Source organism: Erithacus rubecula, assembly GCF_903797595.1.
Source record: "Erithacus rubecula genome assembly, chromosome: 2".
In the NCBI taxonomy this organism is placed as follows: domain Eukaryota; kingdom Metazoa; phylum Chordata; class Aves; order Passeriformes; family Muscicapidae; genus Erithacus; species Erithacus rubecula.
In genome coordinates, this window is record NC_136685.1 from 964,658 (window position 1) to 984,504 (window position 19,847).

The 19,847-nt window shown below is 65.8% G+C and overlaps 3 protein-coding genes and 1 long non-coding RNA gene across 6 annotated transcripts; 1 reads left to right on the forward strand and 3 right to left on the reverse strand.

Annotated features, from left to right (window-relative positions):
- Window positions 1-2,078: 2,078 nt before the first annotated feature.
- On the reverse strand, window positions 2,079-3,158 carry LOC306798567. The gene is made up of 2 exons (XR_013773401.1): window positions 2,772-3,158; window positions 2,079-2,504 (listed from the first exon to the last, which is right to left on the reverse strand). It is a non-coding gene; the product is annotated as an uncharacterized lncRNA (long non-coding RNA).
- A 1,454-nt stretch (window positions 3,159-4,612) lies between these two features.
- EIF2B4 (eukaryotic translation initiation factor 2B subunit delta) lies at window positions 4,613-9,341 on the reverse strand (the record flags this gene model as incomplete). 2 transcript variants are annotated; one of them, XM_079298312.1, is made up of 14 exons in its annotated part: window positions 4,613-4,854; window positions 5,062-5,242; window positions 5,318-5,498; window positions 6,086-6,213; window positions 6,404-6,506; window positions 6,694-6,770; window positions 7,060-7,174; window positions 7,529-7,620; window positions 7,806-7,888; window positions 8,063-8,269; window positions 8,605-8,743; window positions 8,826-8,869; window positions 8,943-9,005; window positions 9,191-9,341. In XM_079298312.1, the coding sequence occupies 14 exons, from the start codon at window positions 9,339-9,341 to the stop codon at window positions 4,655-4,657; spliced, it is 1,764 nt and encodes a 587-aa protein (XP_079154438.1). In that variant the 3' UTR covers window positions 4,613-4,654. The 2 variants fall into 2 exon arrangements, with proteins under 2 accessions (XP_079154438.1, XP_079154437.1); XM_079298311.1 differs by having other exon boundaries at window positions 8,063-8,272.
- Window positions 9,338-15,471, forward strand: SNX17 (sorting nexin 17). The gene is made up of 15 exons (XM_079298325.1): window positions 9,338-9,471; window positions 11,088-11,162; window positions 11,359-11,476; window positions 11,761-11,825; window positions 11,900-12,010; window positions 12,283-12,373; window positions 12,530-12,617; window positions 12,930-12,999; window positions 13,115-13,207; window positions 13,317-13,520; window positions 13,845-13,967; window positions 14,087-14,164; window positions 14,346-14,420; window positions 14,679-14,720; window positions 14,809-15,471. Exons 1-15 carry the CDS (start codon window positions 9,409-9,411, stop codon window positions 14,926-14,928), a joined length of 1,416 nt encoding a protein of 471 aa, XP_079154451.1. The 5' UTR covers window positions 9,338-9,408; the 3' UTR covers window positions 14,929-15,471.
- A 92-nt stretch (window positions 15,472-15,563) lies between these two features.
- ZNF513 (zinc finger protein 513) lies at window positions 15,564-19,710 on the reverse strand. 2 transcript variants are annotated; one of them, XM_079298319.1, is made up of 3 exons: window positions 19,532-19,710; window positions 16,865-17,458; window positions 15,564-16,693 (listed from the first exon to the last, which is right to left on the reverse strand). In XM_079298319.1, exons 1-3 carry the CDS (start codon window positions 19,569-19,571, stop codon window positions 15,942-15,944), a joined length of 1,386 nt encoding a protein of 461 aa, XP_079154445.1. In that variant the 5' UTR covers window positions 19,572-19,710; the 3' UTR covers window positions 15,564-15,941. The 2 variants fall into 2 exon arrangements, with proteins under 2 accessions (XP_079154445.1, XP_079154444.1); XM_079298318.1 differs by having other exon boundaries at window positions 19,361-19,710.
- Window positions 19,711-19,847: the final 137 nt, after the last annotated feature.

The following is a 19,847-nucleotide window of genomic DNA, read 5'->3' on the forward strand; positions in this document are numbered from 1 at the left end:
AGAGCAAAGGAGAATAGAAATGTCCCTTAGCAAAATCCAACACGAGCTTCACCCACTGCTTGGAAGACGTGGAGCAAAGCTTTGAGATGGGCAGCAATGGTTTCTGAGCATGGAAGGTGAATTGGGAACCTCCTAGGATGGCATCAGGGTCTTGTGGGGTTTGTCACTCTTAGTGTTTGTGTCTAAGAGGGTTCGGCCAATCCAGCCAGGAAGCAATACGGACCATGAGAGCCCGGAAACAAGGCTTGGATAGGCAGGAGGGGTCACAGGAACAATCCTGAGTGCAGGACGGGACGGGGAGGAAGGGGAGAGGAGGTGGGAGGGCTTTGGCTGGAGACTGTCAGTCGTTGCACAGCCCATCCCAGGCAGGCAAGCAGGGGCAATGGGAGCCGCAGGACGCGGTGATGAGAGACCCTGAGCTCCCGGGCACCGGGGACCCCGGTGCCGCAGCTCCTGCGGGGGCAGCGAGGTGCTGCGGGTCCCCCTGCAGTGACGTGCCAGCCACCAGCGAGCACAGCCCCGGCCTTGCCAGCCCCACAGCTTGGGGACAGCAGACGGACCGACCCGGGACTCGGCAAACGAGGGACGGGCCCGGGAAGGAGAAGCAGCGCTGGGTGACCCTGCCGCGGGTCCGGTGGGCACCGAGACGGCGCAGCCCTGGCACGAGCGGGAGGCGACCCGGCAGCTGCGGCCAGCGCCGGCAGCAGCGCGCGGGACCGGGACCGGCGCTACAGCGCGCGGGGGCGTGTCCATGCAAATGAGACAGCGGCGCGCCGCATGCCGGGAAGAAAATACACCGCGCTCTGCCGCTGTCCCCGCGCGTCCGCGGGCGCTGCGCGGGCCGGGCCGTGCGGAACGGGGCGCAGATTTTGGGCCCGGCTGGGAGCGGGGCCGGCGGGGCCGGGGTGGCGGTGGCTGTGTGTTGTGGAGGCGTGCGGCGGGCAGGGGCGGCGGGCGGTGGGAGTTGAGGTCATACTTACCTGGCAGGGGAGACACCATGATCAGGCAGGTGGTTTTCCCAGGGCGAGGCTCATCCCTTGCACTCCGGGTGTGCTGACCCCTGCGATTTCCCCAAATGCGGGAAACTCGACTGCATAATTTGTGGTAGTGGGGGACTGCGTTCGCGCTCTCCCCTGGTTTATACTGTCAAAGGAAAGATTGAGTTACCTGGTGGGGCTCGTTCCCCTCGGTGTTGCGGTTTCTGTCGCCGCTCGCCGTGTGACGGAGCCCAGCGGACAGCCCGGCCCTGCAGCGAGCCCGGCCCGAGGGACACGGCAGCCGTGGGATCCGGGACGGGTCTGGGATTCTCCGGCAGGACGGGAAAGCAGCTCCGGCCGTGCTCTCGGTGCGCAGCTCGAGAATAGCCGCGGCTCAGGGGCATCCCAGGTCCTCTCTCCGAAAAGGCGCTGCCGGTGCCCGGACGCGTATCCCTATTCCCTGCAGGAATTGGCCGGCGGATCCCTAAAGGGGCCTCTGGGCTGCTGCCTTTGGAGCCGGGATGGTCCCGGCCTGTCCCAGGCCGTGTCTGCAGGAGCAGGGAAACACCCGGTGTAACGAGTCCTCGCTCGGGAAGGGGCGAGGAGCTGCCGGTCCCGCCCGGGGAGCGCTGCCCGGCTCACACCGGCCGAGTCCGTGAGTCCAGCCGAACTTCCAAAGAGCGGGAATTTGACCCACCCCGAGTCAGACGAAATTTCTGCTCACGTCCGCGAGGTCAGCGTGGGGCCGGGACGTGAACCCAGTCTTGCCGTCCCACCGCAGTCCGAGCGCGCAGCTGAGCCGGAGGCGCTTCACCCGCAGGCTGCAGCCTGGATTCGAGAGGCTGGGCTGCTTCCGCACGGATGGGGATGGGCATGGGGATCGGGATGGGGATGGGGCAGGGACCGGGCGTCGAGGCCCCTCGGAGTCGGGCTTGCAACGCTGGTGCCGCAGCGTTGGATTAGGAAGGATAAGGATCAGGAGGAGGGAAAACACCTCTCCACCCTGCCCCTGGAGTAGCACACACCACCACTACTGTTATGAAAGAGACCAGGGCTTTATCTGAGAGCCAGTCGGTTGTTAAAAATGGAGACTCTCTCTCAAAAAACCGGCACTCGTTTATTGGTGCACAGCTGTAGAAGGTGGAGGACCCGAGATCAGCCCGAGTCCCCACTCAGTAAGCCGGAAAACGATACAGTGCATCACCGCCCCGGACACACCGGGTGCTCCCGTGAAAACGAGCTCCGCAGGAGAAGGGCGTGCAACAGCCCGACACTCCCTCTTATAACCCCCTCGGTCCAGAATTGGTGGGATTTGGGTCCTCGGGGTGATTGGTCCGTCTCCGGGGCTTCCTTCGGCCATTAGTGGCGTTCATTCCTGTCCAATCATTCTCTCGGGGCGTCGAGTGATTGGACAATTCCTTTCACCTGTCAGAGCCCGGGGCGCTGCTGTGACTGCGCTGACTTCACCCCGAGGTGCTACCAGGTCTCCCTGGAACAGCCCACACCACACCCTGGACCCCTTTCAACCTTTAACTAACATTAATTAACTTCTTGCAACACTTTAGCCAAACCCCAAAAACAACGAACTTCTCCCCTATAGCTACAACATTATAACAGTTAACTTAGCCCCTTTAAACAGTTAACTTACATTAATTAACTTTTTGCAACACTCTAACCAACCCCCTAGAACAACGAACTCCCCCGCTGGAGCTGCAACATTATAACAATTAACTTAGAAAACTAACAAACGCCAAGTCGCAACAAATATCAACCAAATTTTACTTGCAACACTACCTGCCAGGTGTCCCCGCCTGCAAGTGGCGGCCCCTTTCCCAGCAAGAGGGGCGGCAGGGCAGGGCAGAGCAGCCTGTCACGGCTCACAGCAGGGACTGGGAGAGAAGGTCCCAGGTGGGAGGAAAGGGACAGAAGCCATACCCAGCTCGTTGGAGACAAAAGAATCCGTCTGCACCCGCTCGCAGAACTTGTATGTCTCGCAGCAGACCAGGACCGGCACGTTGTAGGCCTTGGAGAGCAGGGCGATCTGCGAGGTGCCCACCCGGGACATGACAGAGCCATTGGCCAGGAGCGCGTGGGCTCCCAGCAGCACTTTGGTCACCTGTCAGGGCAGCACGGGGAGCTGTCAGCACCTGGGGCGGCACTGCAGCCTCCCGAAGCCGGGCACGGCCCTCACCTCGGGCAGCACGTAGGAGATGGAGACCCGGCAGCTGCGGCCAGCGCCGGCAGCAGCGCGCGGGACCGGGACCGGCGCTACCGCGGCGGGGGCGTGTCTATGCAAATGAGACAGCGGCGCGCCGCATGCCGGGAAGAAAATACAGCGCGCTCTGCCGCTGTCCCCGCGCGTCCGCGGGCGCTGCGCGGGCCGGGCCGTGCGGAACGGGGCGCAGATTTTGGGCCCGGCTGGGAGCGGGGCCGGCGGGGCCGGGGTGGCGGTGGCTGTGTGTTGTGGAGGCGTGCGGCGGGCAGGGGCGGCGGGCGGTGGGAGTTGAGGTCATACTTACCTGGCAGGGGAGACACCATGATCAGGCAGGTGGTTTTCCCAGGGCGAGGCTCATCCCTTGCACTCCGGGTGTGCTGACCCCTGCGATTTCCCCAAATGCGGGAAACTCGACTGCATAATTTGTGGTAGTGGGGGACTGCGTTCGCGCTCTCCCCTGGTTTTACTGTCAAAGGAAAGATTGGGTTACCTGGTGGGGCTCGTTCCCCTCGGTGTTGCGGTTTCTGTCGCCGCTCGCCGTGTGACGGAGCCCAGCGGACAGCCCGGCCCTGCAGCGAGCCCGGCCCGAGGGACACGGCAGCCGTGGGATCCGGGACGGGTCTGGGATTCTCCGGCAGGACGGGAAAGCAGCTCCGGCCGTGCTCTCGGTGCGCAGCTCGAGAATAGCGTGCAAGAGCAGGGAAACACCCGGTGTAACGTGTTCTCTTTGGGGAAGGGGCGAGCAGCTGCCGGTCCCGCCCGGGGAGCGCTGCCCGGCTCACACCCGGCCGAGTCTGTGAGTTCAGCCAGACTTCCAGAGAGCGGGAATTTGCCGCGCCCCCATCCGTGCCTCCCGCGACCTGCCCGAGATCAGCCTCTTCCCTGCGTTCTCAGTGCGAGTTCGCGACTCCCGCACGGCTCCGCCCGCGCAGCGCCCGCGGACAGCAGCGCCCGCGCCCCGGCATGCCGCGCGGTGCAGCTAATTTGCATGGCCCCGCCCCCGCCGGTTCCGGAGCCCCGCGCCGGCCCCGCTCGGACCGTGTGGCACCGCCCGCCACGTTTCCCCTCGGCCTCTCCGCCCCGGCACCACCCGCCGACCGGCCGCCGCCCGGGGAAGGGCTCCCTCCGGGGGGGTGCCATGGTCAGGGCCAGAGGGACCCCGGCTCTCCCCCAGCAGCCCAGCTCAGGGGGCTGCCAGAGGCACAGCCCAAGTGTCACCAAATCTCCGCGGACGGCAAGCCAGGGGCCATGACCACTCTGTCATCGTTTCCCCCGAGGGCCCTAGGGACAAGGAAGACCCATCCATACTGCAGCATGAAGTGGGAGGAGAGGCCCCAAGGAAGGTGCAGAGCTGTGCCACTGGTGACATGAATGACATGGGTGCCAGGGCTTGGCCACACCACAGATGGCACACACAGAGTACTGGGGGCCTGGTTTATTAGTGTCCATGCAGCTGCCCCGATTACTGATCCACATTCTTAACACGCAGGACCACAGGCACTGAGGTGCATGGGATCATGCCCAAGTCTGTGATAACCAAATCCACCAGGTCTGGGGGAGTCACATCATAGACCAGGTTAAGAAGGCGTAGGGACTTGTTCTCTGCCCAGCCCCCAAGCTGGGCCTGGCCCTTCCGGAGCACAATCAGGTCATCAGGGTCATCTGCAGAGAGCGGAGAAGCCGTAAGGATCAGGAGGAGGGACAACACCTCACCACCCTGCCTCTGGACCAGCACACACCACCACTACCTGCCAGGTGCCCCTTGCCCAGCAAGAGGGGCGGCAGGGCAGGGCAGAGCAGCCTGTCACGGTTCACAGCAGGGACTGGGAGAGAAGGTCCCAGGTGGGAGGAAAGGGACAGAAGCCATACCCAGCTCGTTGGAGACAAAAGAATCCGTCTGCACCCGCTCGCAGAACTTGTATGTCTCGCAGCAGACCAGGACCGGCACGTTGTAGGCCTTGGAGAGCAGGGCGATCTGCGAGGTGCCCACCCGGGACATGACAGAGCCATTGGCCAGGAGCGCGTGGGCTCCCAGCAGCACTTTGGTCACCTGTCAGGGCAGCACGGGGAGCTGTCAGCACCTGGGGCGGCACTGCAGCCTCCCGAAGCCGGGCACGGCCCTCACCTCGGGCAGCACGTAGGAGATGGCGTTGATCATGACGTAGGTGCAGTGGATGCCCGTGCGGACCAGGCGGCGCAGCGTCTCCCGCCCCTCCAGGCGCGGCCGGCTGTCCACCACGATCACGCGGAACGCGCGCCCCTTCTTGGCGTGGGCGTCGCGCAGCGTCCGGTTCACCAGCGACGAGCTGGCGGGTCAGCAGCCCGTCAGCAGCCGCCCTCCCGGCCGCGGTACCCACCCTCATCCTCACGGGCCCTCCTGCCGCGACGGCTCCCTGTCCTTGCACAAGGATGCACCCCTGGGAAAGATGCTGTCTCAGCCCTCCCTGGAGCAGCCCTGAGCTCCCTGTCTGTGACCAGACAAGGGACGCTGCCATCCCACACTCTTCCCAGCTCCCCTCTCACAACACTCCAGGCCTGCACTGGCTTCCTGTCCCTGCTCTTTCCTCTGTCCAGCACACAGAGCATACCTGGACTCTTGCTGAAGGAATCTCTGGTTCTTTCCCCCACCTCTACTTGGGATGCAAACTTCCATATTTTTGCTTCCTGACATTGACATTTGTTGCAGTTTGTTTAAAATCCAGTGAACAACCCTGGCTGTTCTGTAAGCGCCCTGGGTGCAGGGAGCTGTGGCTCTGGGGTTCTGGGACTCCAGCTCTGGATATAGCAGTGGGACAGTGCTGGGTGCTGTGCAGGCCCATCACAGCCTCACCCCCCATGCTGTTCCATTCCCTCCTCCTGCCCGCCACAGCAGCTGCCTGTGCTCTGTGCTCACCATCCATACACCAGTATCACGTCATGGTCATTGATCTTCTCAAAGGCAGACCTTGAGATGGCCTCAGCTGCCAGGACAATCTTCTCTCGCAGGTATTTGTCGATCACGTCCTGGAGCTTCTCCTTTGCCTGGGGAGAGACAGACATCACATACATTGTTGCTCATCTTCAACTCCCAGATTTGAACCAGGTGCAGATCAGCCTCTTCCCCCTAGTAACAAGCTTTCAATTCCCCTGCAGCACTGTTCCAGTCTGCATCCCATCTCTGGCAACTCCTTCACCCAGGGCCTGGAGCTTGCCACTCAGCAAGGCCACCCACCTCATCCTCTCTCAGGGTGTCAGGCAGGCATGATATCTCCTTCTTGAGGAACTTGATGGCATTGCCCATGCTGGCTGAGAGTGGCCGGCACTGGTTCAGGAAACTGCAGAAGAAATGGGCTTAGCTCCAAAGCAGCCTGGAGGGCCAAGACAGGGAGAGGGAGGGTGGGCAGGAAGGCAGGAGCCTAGGAAAGTCAGCCAAAGTTTGGGTGGACACCAACCCTGAGATATGCACGATGACCACACTCTGTGGAGCTTTGGTGCCTCCGCTCTGACGTTGGGAGCCCTCACCTGATATGTGGCTTCAGCTTGGCCACCAAGTCCCGTGACAGCTCCTCATTGGGGGGAGTGGAGTAATCCTGGATCAGCTGAGACAAGCAGAAAGGGAGGATGATCTCAGGCTATGCAAGCACCCTGCCTGAAGGGCTGCAGTTGAGGTACACGTCCTGCACAGCCTGACAGGCTGCCTGGAGGGGCAAAGGGTGCTCCAGGGACTCAGAACAGCAGTGGCGGTGCCAGAAAAGGACCCTGCTGTGGCACGATCCAAAGGAAGAGGCTGATGATGACTGAGCACAGACGCAGCCTCAGCAGTCAGGGGGCAGGAACACACACCTGCACGCAGCACGACGCCCTGCTGCCAGGGAGGTGCTCAGGTACCTGTTTGAAGACTTCCAGCAGCGCGATGCAGCGGGCGTTGGAGCCGTTGATGATGCCCTGGGAGTACTGGAGGCCAAGGCGCACCACGGCTGGGTGGATCACTGTGGAGGGGATGCTGCAGGGACCAGGGGGACGGAGCTGTCAGCACCTCTACAGCCCAAAACACTCAACCCATTTATGAGCCCCAGCCCAAGAGCCCAAGGGATGGCCCAGGAAGGTGGCTGGGGTAACTTGAGGAGCCAGGCTCACCCCACAGCCCCTTCCCTTGTGGCCCTGCACACTCCTCACAGGAGAGATATTGGGCTGCCCCTACTGCTACTCCCAAACCAAGCAAAACATCCCCCACCACTCCACCAGGTGTATCCCACATACAGGAGGACTGAGACCCCTCCTCAGAACCATTCTGCAGCCAGGCCAGCCAAAGCAGAGCCCAGCATTGCCAGAGACCTGGGCTGGGGAGGCCTTGTACCTCATCTGCTGCGTCAGTGGCTTCTTCCTGCTGTACTGGTGGAGGTGGGAGAACAGGTTGACCTTGGTGCCATAGTCGTGCCTCAGAGGTACCTGCAGCCGAGTGTTGTGCTGGCTCACCCAGTGCTCTGTTCATTCCAGAGCCACTGGTCATACCCAGCACTTGCTCAGGGCATCCAAAGTTCCCCTCTGCCTTCAGAGAGCAGGCCCTGGTCCCACCATGTGCCCTCCAGGCCCACTGTAGCACAGGTGCCCCAGGTGTGGGGCGCTCCCTGTACCTGCTGCCGCTCCAGCTTCTTGGCCAGTTTCCTCTGGGCAGCGGGGTCATCCACCTGCACGTGCTCCGGCAGCCGCTTCACCACTGCGAGGACAGCCGGGATGAAGCCAAGCTGCTTCGGTGCACCCCCAAACTCAGGGAAGGCAGGGCAGAACCCAGACCATGGATGGATCCCACGGGCATCCTCCACCTGCACCCACACCACAGGCCCCCATCCCGCCCGCCCCCCGCTGCACCCCGCGGTGCTGACAGCCTTACTAGACTGGGGCTCGGTGGGGCTCTGCCGGGGCTTGGCCGCCGTGGCTGCCTGGCTCAGCTCCGCCTTCCTGGCCTGCTTCTGGGCCCGCTCAGCCTCCTGCTTAGCCCGGCGCTCTGCTCGCAGCTCTGCTTTGCTCTTGCCCCCCGTGGGTTTCTCGCCGTCACCGGGGCCATCAGCCGAGGCGGCGGGGGCCGTGGGCTGAGCAGCTGCTGCGGGGATGGAAGGGGGAGTCTGTGCCCGGTGTCCCCGGGCGATGCAGCGCAGTGCGAGGGGCGGGAGAGCCCTCTGTGCCCGGGAAGGGGCTCCACGGGCTCGGCACGGCGCAGCTCACACGGCACCGCGGGGCAGCCCCCGCTCCTGTCCTGCAGCCTCTGGGCAAGGCTGGGTGCGAGGGGCGAGGGCCGGGACTGGGCACGAAGCGGGGAGACGGCCAGGAGTGCCGCTGGCAGACTCCGCCGGCTGCGGGCCCTGACAGCCCGGGAGAGCCGGGGCCCGGCCCGGCGCCGCCCGCCCGGCGCTCCGTGGGGACGGCGGCGCTCACCCCGCGGCTGCCCCGGCTCGGGGGGCGCTCCCTGCTCCGCGGGCTCGGCCGACGGCCCCTTCTCGCTCTTCTTCTTCTTCTTCTGCTGCTTCTTCTCCTTCCGCAGCTGCAGCTTCTCCTCCTGGGAGAGCTCCGGGGCCTGTGAGCGCACACCGTCAGGCGGCCGCTGCCCCCGCGCCGGACCCCAGCCCCGGCCCCACACCAGCCCCGGCTCCGCTCACCTGCGGTCCCGCCGGCACTGGCGCGGCTCCCTCGGGGTTCCTACCTAGAATGAAGGGAGCGTGAGCGGGGCCGGGACTCGCCCCGGTGCCGGTGCCGGTGTCCCGTGGCGCACTCACCGTCCCTCTCCGCCATGGCGCCGCGCGCCTCCTCCAGCGCCCCCTGCCGGCCAGGCGGCTTCTCTGCGTGACGCCATGACGTCACTCCCCGGGGCGGGGCCGGTCTGTTTCGGGGGTCCCTCCCGTGGCCCCGCCTCCCGCTCCCGTCCCGTGGCCCCGCCTCTCGCTCCCGTCCCTCGGCCCCGCCTCCCGCTCCCGCCCCGGGCTCCCGGTCCCGTCCCGCCCCGGGCTCTCGCTGCCGGGCGCACCGTCAGCCCCGGCGCGGCGGGGGCGGCTGGGCAGGGCAGGGCGTCCCCGGGGCGGGCGGAGCGGGGCGAAGCGGGGCGGGCGGAGAGCGACGGCCCCGGGCGGGGCGGAGCGGGGCGGCCCTGGGGCGGGCGGTGCTGGTGGCCGCGCCATCGCGGGGAGCGCTGGCCCGAGATGGCGGCGGCGGGAGGCGGGTAGCGGGGGCGCGCTCGGCCCGGCCATGCACTTCTCCATTCCCGAGACCGAGACCCGCGCCGGGGACGGCGGCGCCGCCGCCTACGTGGTGAGCGGGGCCGAGGGAGCGGAGTCGCCCCGCGGAGCCGAGTGGGTGGCGCGGCTCCGCGGCCCGGGTGCGGGGCGGCCCCGGTGGGGCCGTGCGGGTCCGCAGCCCCGGCGCGGTGGCGGGTCGGGAGCAGGACCGGGACCGGCGCCGGGCGAGGCGGGCACGCCCCGGCGCACGGCCAGCCCCGGCCGGCGCCCTGCGCCGGGGCGGGCAGCGATTGGGCCCCGCCGCCCCCGCGCCGCCGGGTCGGGCGCGGGAGGTACCGGAGCCGCCCCGGGATGTCCGGACCTTGCCCTGCCCGGGGCCGCGGGCGGCGGTAGGGCGGCCGCAGGGGCCCCGTCCGGTCTCGTCCCCGGCTCATCCTGGCCCGCCCGTCCGTCCGTTTGTCCCGGCTTCCTGTTTTGCTCCCTGCGCCGTGAGCGCCTCCGGAGAGGAGCCGGGGTGCGCTGCTGCTGAGCGGGGGCGGCTGTCGGGTGCCCAGACCCCGTTCCCGGGGCGGCAGCGGCGGACAGAGTCCCCAGGCCGGGCGGAGAGGGGTATCGCTGCTCTCGGGGGAAAGGTGGACAGCCCTGGGCTCCACCACCCCGCGGAAACACCCACTCTAGTGCCGAAATCCCTCTCCGGGGATCCCTCTCGGGAGCCCGAGCTGGGGCACGGCCGCGGCGGTGAGCGGTGATGCAGACCTGGCAATCCGCAGGAGGTGCGGTTGCTCAAGGGCCGAAGGAGCGGGCAGCCCTCGAGGCATTTCGGCCCCGTGACCCCCTGCACTTTGCCCTCCCCTGTTTTGGAGGCTCCTCAGGCCTGGGGGGACCTTGGGGAGAGCTCTTGTGAGCCCGGGGGCTGGGCAGGAGCTGTGTCCTCATGGAGAGCCCTGGTTTGGGCAGGTGTGGGTGCTGCCTGTACCACTGCTGTCCCTCCTGGTTCCTCTGCAGCAGCCCTGGTGCCTTTGGGTTGGGAGGTGCCAGTGTGAGCTCCAGTCTGGCTGGGCTGGGACTCTGCCGAGCCTTGGGCAGTCCCAGCGCTCAGGAGCAGGAGGGCACTGGCAGCATCCGTGGGAGGTCGGGCTGCCGTGGCTGCTGGAGGCTCCTGTCCATCCTCGCCCTCCCAAACACGACTGTGGGGACGGCAGGACCTGACAGGACAGTGCTGTCCCTTGCAAGGACTGCCTATGGTGGGGTGCCAGGAGCTGCATCATGGAGTTGCCAGGCCCTGTATGTTCTGCAGTCATATCTGTGCTCTGTCTGTGGTGTCAGCAGGAGCTGAGCCAGAGCCAAGGGCGCACAGCCAGGGATCAGCTCCTTGTGAACCTCTGGGAATGGGGAGGGGTGTTCTTGTCTGTTGGCATGGGTACACCTGTGTCTGTGGGGCTGCAGTGTGGCTCTGCACTCCCCTTGGCTGGGCAGCCACAGGCTTGGACCTTCCTGGTGTCCAGCAGGCACATCTCTTGGATGTGCTCATACTTTCTGAACGATTTTGAGCGTCTGCCCCTCGCGGGGTCCTCAGGAGTGTTGCCTTTCCTGGGTGCTCCCTGGCATCCTGTGTGCCCTGAGCTGGGCAGATCCTGGGATTGCTCCATCTGGCAGGTGGTGGGATCTGACTGGGCTCTTTCCCTGCAGGCCTACAACATCCACGTGAACGGGGTGCTGCACTGCCGGGTGCGCTACAGCCAGCTCCTGGGGCTGCACGAGCAGGTAGGGAGGGCCAGGAGCCCACTCCTGCCCCGCGACATTCCCTCTGCGTGCTCACATGCTGCTGGGCTCCCACGTGGGTAAGGGATGCTGGCCAGCTCTCTGCTCCCCTTGCGAGGTCCCGGGGATCAGCGAGGGTGGGGGATCAGGCAGCCACCGTCTCTCTGGGGGCTCTTGCAGCACGCTGTTCTTTTCCTAGTTAAGGAAGGAGTATGGCGCCAACGTGGTCCCGGCCTTTCCCCCAAAGAAGATCTTCACGCTTACCCCAGCGGAGGTAGAGCAGCGACGGGAGCAGCTGGAGAAGTACATGCAGGCTGGTAAGCTGGGCTGGTTGTGCATGGCCCATGGCTTCCTCCCTGCACTGCTCCATTCACCGTGGCACATCCTGCAATTCCCAGTGCAGCGCTGGCATTTGATGGATTATCCCCTGGGTGCCAGCTCCTGACCCAGCCCCTGCCCTGCCCTGCACAGTGGGGATATGCAGGGGGGTCCCTGGCTGCCCCTGCATACAGTCTGAGGGCAAACTGAGGGGCTGCAGGTACTGGTGTGGGTCCGTGCCCCTTCCCACGGGACTCCTCATTCCTTGTGCCCCTTCCTGCAGTGCGGCAGGACCCGACGCTGGGAGGCAGCGAGACCTTCAACAGCTTCCTGCGCAAGGCCCAGCAGGTGAGGGGGCAGGGAGGGGGCCCGGGGCCCTCAGTGGCGAGGGGCTGGGGTGCCAGTGCTGTTTCTCTCTCCAGGAGACGCAGCAGATCCCCACAGAGGAGGTGGTGCTGGAAGTGCTGCTCTCTAACGGGCAGAGGGTCAAGGTCACCATCCTTACGTCGGACCAGACAGAGGATGTCCTTGAGGTGCCAGAGCTCTCATGCTGGGTGGGACTGTGGTTTCACGCATGTGTGGGGCTCTCAGCCTGGTAGTCCACCCTGCCCTGCCCTTCCATCTGTCCACCCTGGAGCAGGGTTGTCTTGGTGGAGCTGAAAGCTGGGAGCTGAAATGGGTGTGCTGATCAGTGTGTCTGGGTCCAGAGTGATGTCTGGGGTCCCTGAGCTGTTTCCTGGTTGCAAGGACTGGGTCGTGCCACCATGTTGAGACTGTATCGGGACTATCCTGTTCTTCTTCCCAGGCTGTGGCCTCCAAGCTGGATCTGCCAGATGACCTAGTTGGCTACTTCAGCCTCTTTCTAGTGAGACAGACCAAGGATGGAGCGTTCTCCTGTGAGTAGAGCCCACTGCAGTGGGACATCTGTCCCTGGCTGGAGTGAGGGCTGTGTGGGCCCTGCCCTGGGTGGGGGCCCAGCTGTTTTCCTTGGCGGTGGGGGCCCAGGGGCTCCTGCTGCCCAGAGCTGCTGCTGAGCCGGCGTTTCCCTGCAGTTGTGCGGAAGCTGCAGGAGTTTGAGCTGCCCTATGTGTCAGTCACCAGCCTGCACAACCCTGAGTTCCAGATCATCCTGCGCAAGAGGTGAGTGGGGGGGCTGTGGGGCGGTGCCCAGGGCTGCCAGTTCCACAGAGGGACCCTCCCCTCCTGCCACTGCTGCCTGCAGACGCCCAGGAACACACCTGAGCATCCCTGACCGTGCCACTGGAGGATGGGCTGCCCTGCTGTGCTCAGCCCATTTCTGCCCTCCCGTGGCAGCCGGTTTAGGTGGGAGCAGGGCACGGTGACTGACAGTTAGGGGGGAGCTGCCCAGAGAGCCAGCCCACCAGAGGGTGATTTTCTCTTCAGTGCTGTTGGGAGGTGGGCAGTAGGCTAACCCACGTGGTTCCCTTCCAGCTACTGGGACTCGGCCTATGATGACGATGTGATGGAGCATCGTGTGGGGCTGAACTTGCTGTATGCGCAGGTGAGGGTTGCTGTAGCACAGCCAGGTGAGGAGGGACGCTGCACCCTTGGCCACAGCTGTGCAGGGGCTTGGGTGGCTCCGGTCCCCGGCGCTCATCAGCCTCTGCTGCTCGTAGACGGTGTCAGACATTGAACATGGATGGATCCTGGTCAACAAGGAACAGCACCGGCAGCTAAAGTCCCTGCAAGAAAAGGTCTCCAAGAAGGAGGTAGGAGAGGGTGCAGTGCCATGGCTGGGGCAGTTGTGTCCCCTCTGCACGTGGCGTGGGTACCGGCTCGGTCACCTGCTCCTGCCGAGCACCACGGCTTTGCCTGCAGTTCATCCGCCTGGCGCAGACCCTCAAGTATTACGGCTATCTCAAGTTCGACCCCTGTGTCACCGACTTCCCTGAGAAGGGCTGCCACGTCGTCGTCAGCGCCGGCAACAACGAGCTCAACTTCCAGGTGCGGCTGCCGAACGAGCAGATCAAGGAGGGCAGCTTCAAGGTCACACGCATGCGGTGCTGGCGGGTCACGTCCTCGGTGAGTGACACCTGGAGAGCGAGGGGGCTGGGGGGGCTGCAGAGACCTGCCTGTGCCAGGCTGGGCTGGTACCTCTTGCTGGGAAAGGTGCTGGCTCTGATGCCAGCTTCTGGCCCGGTGTGCCTGGAGAGGGTCTGAATGCTGCCTTTGAGGCTGCGGGGATCACTGGTGTGAGGACATTTGAGGGTTCTGACTGTGGCACTGGTGGGCACTGGGCAGGGTCCCACACTTGGCTTGGTGCTGCCCTCGATCTGCATGGGGAGCTACATGGGGAGCTGCTGCTTCCACTCTGGAGGCTCCCAGACTTGGTGTGTGTGCTTGCAGGTGCCAATGAGCAATGGCCCTTCGGGGAGCAGCCCAGGGAAGTCTGAGGTGAAGCTGGAGTTGGCTTTTGAGTACCTGATGAGCAAGGACCGGCTGCAATGGGTGACGATCACCAGCCCACAGGTAGAGCTGCCTCTGTGGTGCTCTGATGGGGCTGTGAGCAGAAGGGCTGGGCTGGGCCCTGCCTGGGGCGTGGGATAGCTGTGGGATGCATAGAGCCCCATGACACTTCTCCCTTGCAGGCCATCATGCTGAGCATCTGCTTGCAGTCCATGGTAGATGAGCTGATGGTGAAAAAATCTGGAGGCAGCATCCGCAAGGTGAGGGTTGGGGCCAGATGATGGCTCCAGGGTGGGATCCCAACCTGGCCCTGTGACTTCTTGCAGTCTGGGCTGGGTCCTGAGTGCTCCCCTCAGGATGGGGCCAGCATCCCCAGGGCCAGTTGTAAGCCCCAGAGCTGACACTGGGGAGCCTGTGGCTCAGCTGAGCTCCTCCCTGCAGATGTTCCGGCGGCGCGTGAACGGGGCCCTGCGGCGCTCGGACAGCCAGCAAGCTGTGAAGTCACCCCCACTGCTGGTGAGTGGGACCCTGCAGCCCTGGGGGGACACATGGAATCACAGGCTCTGACGTGCTGTGTAACAGATTCACTGCCCCCCGATGAGTCACTGTCCCCTCGGCAGGGCTGTGGTGCCCTGCTTGCAGAGCCCTGGGAAGAGAGAGGTCCTGGACCAACTCAGTGAGCCAGGCTCCCTGGGGATGGAGGGGGGTGAGTGGAAGGAGAGGTGGGTGTTGTGCCCCATGACCCTGTGCTGCCCAACTGTGCTGTCCTCACAGGACTCCCCTGATGCCTCCTGGGAGCCCATGGCCAAACTTTCGGTGAGTTGTGCGCAGGTGCACCAGAGGCCTCAGGCTAAGTGGGTAGGGGAGCTAGGGGTATCCTCCCTAACATCTGCCTTCTCCTCAGAGCAAGCTCACTTCTGTCAGCCTGCGTGGGATCAGCCACTCCAGCTCTGCGAACGATGTGGGTGCTAATGACTTCCACGGCAATTACGCCTTTGAGGGCATTGGCGATGAGGATCTGTAGTGCCCCCTTCCCGGGACAGCCCCGGCCTGAGCAAGGGCCTTCGCTGAGGAATGTACGACCTGCAGCCAGGTTGCAATCAACGTGCCTCTCACCTGCTACATACACCTTTCCCTGCTCCCTGGGGCTGGGAGCTCACCCCCAGCCCGCCACTGCCTTCGGGGTGGGGGCAGCTGGACTCCTCCCGCTGCTGGCTCCAGCTGGGAGAGGGCTAGTGTGACCTGAACGGTTTGCCCGGGCAGAGCCCTGGAGCTGCAGTGCAAGGCCTGGCCCAGCACGGGGGCAGAGCTGCTCCTGTCCCAGCTGGGGGCAGATCCAGGCAGGCTCCATAATGCCAAATTAGCATTTAGGTTTGTGCTCTGAGACAGAGTGCAGTAAGCTGTCTCGGGGGGCTCCGTGCAGAGTCCCCTCTAACCCGCTCATAGGCGCCAGCGTAATCTAGGCTTGTAACCACGTATCTCCTGCTGCTCAGCCCGACAGAGCATTAATGGACAGTAACTGATGTTTACACACTGCAGCAATGATTAAAATGGATCCTGATTGGTACCAGGCTGTCTGTTGGGGGGTGGCTGCTGTCCCTCCCCTCTCTGTGCCAGCCCTGCGCTGTCCTCCTCTGCAGCAGAACAAGGCCCCCAGGGTGAAGAGCAGATAACAAAACCGACTGTTTAATGCTTTTATACACAATATAAATTACACCGACCAGCATGGCAGCCGCCATGGAAGCAGTCCTGTTCCCCCCTTTTCCCCAAATCCCGGCAGAGGAAGGCTCTGGCAGGCAGAAACAGGCAGGTGGGGGGGCTGGGAACGTGGCAGTGCTGCTGCACAGGCAGGGCTCAGAGCCGCCGGTCGTGACTTCGCCCTGCCCAGGCAGGACAGGGCTGCTGGAGGCCCCAGCGTGCCTGTGGGCCTGGTGTCACGCAGCCCTAAGCCCCCGTGGAGTTGCCCACCCGTCCTCCCTCCCCCAGGGAGGACGGGCGCCGAGGCACCCCAGGCCCAGTGCCAGGCTAAGTGCTGTCTCAGGGTAGGGCCGTGCCCACGGCTGGGGGGGCCAGGAGGGCTTTGGCATTGCGCGGGTTCACCCAGCTCTCGGCCGTGTGGCCGTGGATCTTCTGGTGGCGCTTGTAGTTGTCCCAGTGGCCAGTGGTGTAGGAGCAGTCCCGGCACTGGAAGGGCTTCTCGCCCGTATGCCGCAGCATGTGCCGCTTCAGGTTCATGCTCTGGTTGCAACTGTAGCTGCAGAGGCTGCACTGGAAGGGCTTGTCGCCTGAGTGGATGCGCCCGTGGCGCTTGAGGTTGGCCAGGTTGCCGCAGGCGTAGTCGCAGAGCTGGCACTTGTAGGGCTTCTCGCCCGTGTGCACGCGCTGGTGCCGCTTCAGGTTATCCAGGTGGGCGGAGGCGTAAGGGCAAAGCGGGCAGGCGAAGGGCTTCTCCCCGCTGTGCGTCTTCATGTGCCGCGCCAAGTGGTTGGGGTAGTGGGTGACGAAGGGGCAGAGGCTGCAGGCAAAGCCCTTGTCCCCAGTGCCCTTTCGGGGGCTGGCACCCGGCTCGGTGCCCAGCACCGCCAGGCTGCAGCGCCCGCAGACCTGCTCGGCCAGGCCCTCGTCCTGCGCAAAGCCGTCGTCCAGCACCAGCCCGCACATGCGGCACGTGAAGGGGAAGAGCAGCTCGGGCAGCGCGGCCGCCTCCTCGCCCCGCAGCCGAGCGCAGCCGGGCAGGAAGGGGCCGCTGCCGCTGCCCACGTGCAGGCTCAGCTCTGGCAGCAGTGGCTCTGCGGGACAAAGACACCAGGTTGTGAGCTGGGCAGCACAGCACGAGTGAGGACTGGCTCAACAACGAGCCACAGCACCCCGGACAGCCTGGCAGCAACACAGCTTCGGGCCAATGGCTGTGCCCTGCCCCGGAGCCAGAACCCAACATGCACACTCCCTCCCGCCTTTACCTGGGTCCTTGTCTCGCCGGTGCGGCCCCTCGCCCTCGGGCAGGCGGTGGCTGAGCATGTGCCGCTTCAGGTTGCGGCTCTGGTTGCAGCGATAGTCGCAGGCAGCACACTGGAAGGGCTTGTCCTGGCTGTGGACCCGCTCGTGGCGTTTGAGGTTGCCCAGGCTGCTGCAGGCGAAGCTGCAGCAGGTGCAGCGGTACGGCTTCTCCCCGGTGTGCGTGCGCAGGTGCCGCGTCAGGTTCACCAGCTGGGCAGAGGCGTAGGCACACTGCGGGCAGGCGAAAGGCTTCTCCCCGTTGTGTGTCTTCATGTGGCGCTTGAGGTGGCTGGAGTAGTGGGAGGCGAAGGGGCAGAGCTGGCAGGAGTAGACGATGCGCTGGCTGCGGCCACCCTCGGCGGCGGCGCACTGCAGGCAGCTCTGGCCCAGGCTGGCAGCCAGCTGCAGCCCGCACTGGCGGCAGGGCAGGGCGGCGGGGCCCGGCTCGCCCCCCTCCTCGGGGTCACTCTCCACGCTCAGCTGCTGGTAGCCAGAGGAGCAGTCGTCGTCGCTCAGGGCGTACGCTGGGATAGCGATCTTCCCCACCAGTGTGTCTGCTGGGAACACCGCGGGGACGGGGCGCTGTCAGCCGGGCTGGCCTGGGCACTGCCCCTCTGCCCGCGCCCCCAGTCCCACGTGGGAACCCCCCCTGTGGCACCCAGCAGGGGCCCACCACACTGTGCACTGCAGTGAGGAGCCCCACAGCCACAGCCTGCCCCAGCTCCCTGCTCAGGGCCCGTTCTGGGCATCTCGGGAAACCCTGACACTTCTGCGTGGTGGCCACGACCCTGGCAGCAGGAAGGGTGAGAGGATGGCTGGATCCATCACCCACCCAGCATGCTGCGTGGAAGATGGTGGGCGCAGCCTGGCCCAGGCTGGAGAAATGGGTGCCCATAAAACTCTGAGCCCCTCTCACTGTGCCACTGCCCTGAGGTTGGCAGCTGCTCAGACTTGCATGGCTGGCACCAGGGAGCTCCAACACCAGCCCCTTCTATCCTGCAGGAAACATTCCCCAGCCCCAGGCTGTGCTACTGTTTGGTGGCAGAAGGGGGAAGGCTCTGAAACAGAAGTTCTCAGCTGGGCACACACTCATCCTTCTGCAGCCCCTGTGCTCCACATGTGCCCCCCTGGTGCTGGAGGGGCAGCTCACCACTACCAGCTGTGAGCCATGCCCCGCTGGCCCCGCACTGTGCCTGACTGCAGCCCTGGGCCCTGTCACACTCAGCAGTTGCCCACCATGCTGGGAAGCACCCTGGACTGTCCCTTGCTGCTGCCATCTGGGCCGGGTCCAGCTCCCAGAGCCCCAGGCGAGTGCAGAGATGAGATGACCTATGCTGTGGGGGGGGGGTGGCCCCTCCAGCCTCCTGGCCCCTTCCACAAGCACTGCGGAAACACAGACCTCAGAAAACAGCATCCTGCCAAGGCCTGGCTATCATGGGGAACTCCTGACCCTGCCTCAAGCCCTCTGTCAAGGGACCCCCCTTCTCCTCAGTTCAGCTCCACTCACACCAAGGGACCCACCTGTCCCCTCAGCCCAGTCCCACACTGAGGAATCCCCCTGTTCCCTCAGCCCAGCAGTGCCACAGCTTCCCCACAGCACCATCCTCTAAATGGCTACAGTGTCGCTGCCCACATGGGACAGCTTCTCTCCTGACTGCTTCAGTGGCCTGAGGTCCTAGTCCTGCTCCCTGGCTGGGGCCGAATGGGACAAGAATTCCGGGTAGAATTTGTCACCAAATTCCTGGCAGGCTCCTAGGGCTACCAAGCAGCTGTCCCAGGGCAGGGCAGCACAGCCCTCAGAGAGCCCCATCTGCTCGGCAGTTTGGGGCTCAGTAGCAGGGCAGGGCACAGCCCGGGGCAGGCACTGAGCACAGGGACCAGGGCACAGCCCTCGGAACCGCGCGGGGACACACAGCCCATCCCTCAGCTCTGGCCGTTCCGTTCCCACGCTGCTCGGTGCCCGGGCCGGGAGTGACTCCCAGCGCTCCCCGTGTGGCAGCCCCGCGGGGCTGAGCAGCGCTCGCTGCTGAGTCGGGCTCGGGAGCAGCGGCCGGGCCGGCGGTGCCGGGGCCGAGGGCGCTCCGTGCACCGCGCAGCGCCGGGGGAGCGGTGCAACAGGACCGGGGCCGGGCCCGCTCCCGGGCGGGCAGCACCGCCGGGCCGAGCGCCGCGGCGGCTGCGGGAGCCGGCCCCAAACCCACCGCGGGGACACCTCGCACCGGGACCCGCGGGCGGGAGCACTCGGGGATCGGTGCCGGGGCAGAACCCAGCAGCGGCCCCGTCAGAGGCCGGGCCTCTCCCGGGAGAGGAAGCTCGGCCGGAGCCCGCGCCGGGAGCGCCCGCGGCAGGGCGGCCCCCGCCGGCTGCGCCGAAGGCGGGCCCGGAGCGGGCCGGGCGGGCCGCGTCCCCGCCGGCGGGGCTCCCGGAGCGGGGCGGCGTCCCCGCGGGGCCGCACGCACCTGGCGGGCCCTTCTCGGAGGCCGGGCCGCGGCCTAGCAGCAGCTCCCCGGGCAGCACCACCGCCGCTCTCGCCGTCTCCTCGGTGCCATCCTCGGCGTCCGCTGCGGCGCTCCGAGCGCCGCGGGTCCCCGCCGGGCCGCCGCCGCCCCCCGGGCCCGCCGCGCACTCACCCTTCACCGGCTGCGGGTGGCTCTGCTTCCGCCGGGGCATCGTGGCGGGCCCCGGCGCCGGCCCGGCCCCGCCGCCCGCCCGCCCGCGGCCCGCCAGCCGCCCCCGCCAGCCCGGGGCGGCCGCCGCCGCCCCGCCTCGACCGGACACTTCCGCTTCCGCTTCCCCCGGGCGCGCGGGGGCTGTGCCGGAAGCGGCCGCGCGACCCGGAAGCGGAGCGGGCGCGTGCGCAGAGGCAGCGGTGCCCCAGCCCCGCCCACCGGCGGCCGCGGCATGAGGGGAGCGGGCCCGGGCCCGGCGGGGGCGCGGGGCTGGGCT

Coding starts and splice junctions, on each gene's coding strand:
- SNX17 (XM_079298325.1), top strand. CDS start 9,409: ATGCACTTCTCCATTCCCGAGACCGAGACCCGCGCCGGGGACGGCGGC. Junction 14,165..14,345: donor CTGGAGGCAGCATCCGCAAG/GTGAGGGTTGGG, acceptor TCCTCCCTGCAG/ATGTTCCGGCGGCGCGTGAA. Junction 14,421..14,678: donor TGAAGTCACCCCCACTGCTG/GTGAGTGGGACC, acceptor CTGTCCTCACAG/GACTCCCCTGATGCCTCCTG.
- ZNF513 (XM_079298318.1), bottom strand. CDS start 19,571: ATGCCCCGGCGGAAGCAGAGCCACCCGCAGCCGGTGAAGGGTGAGTGC. Junction 17,459..19,360: donor CTCCGAGAAGGGCCCGCCAG/GTGCGTGCGGCC, acceptor CGGTGTTCCCAG/CAGACACACTGGTGGGGAAG. Junction 16,694..16,864: donor CCGGCGAGACAAGGACCCAG/GTAAAGGCGGGA, acceptor TTTGTCCCGCAG/AGCCACTGCTGCCAGAGCTG.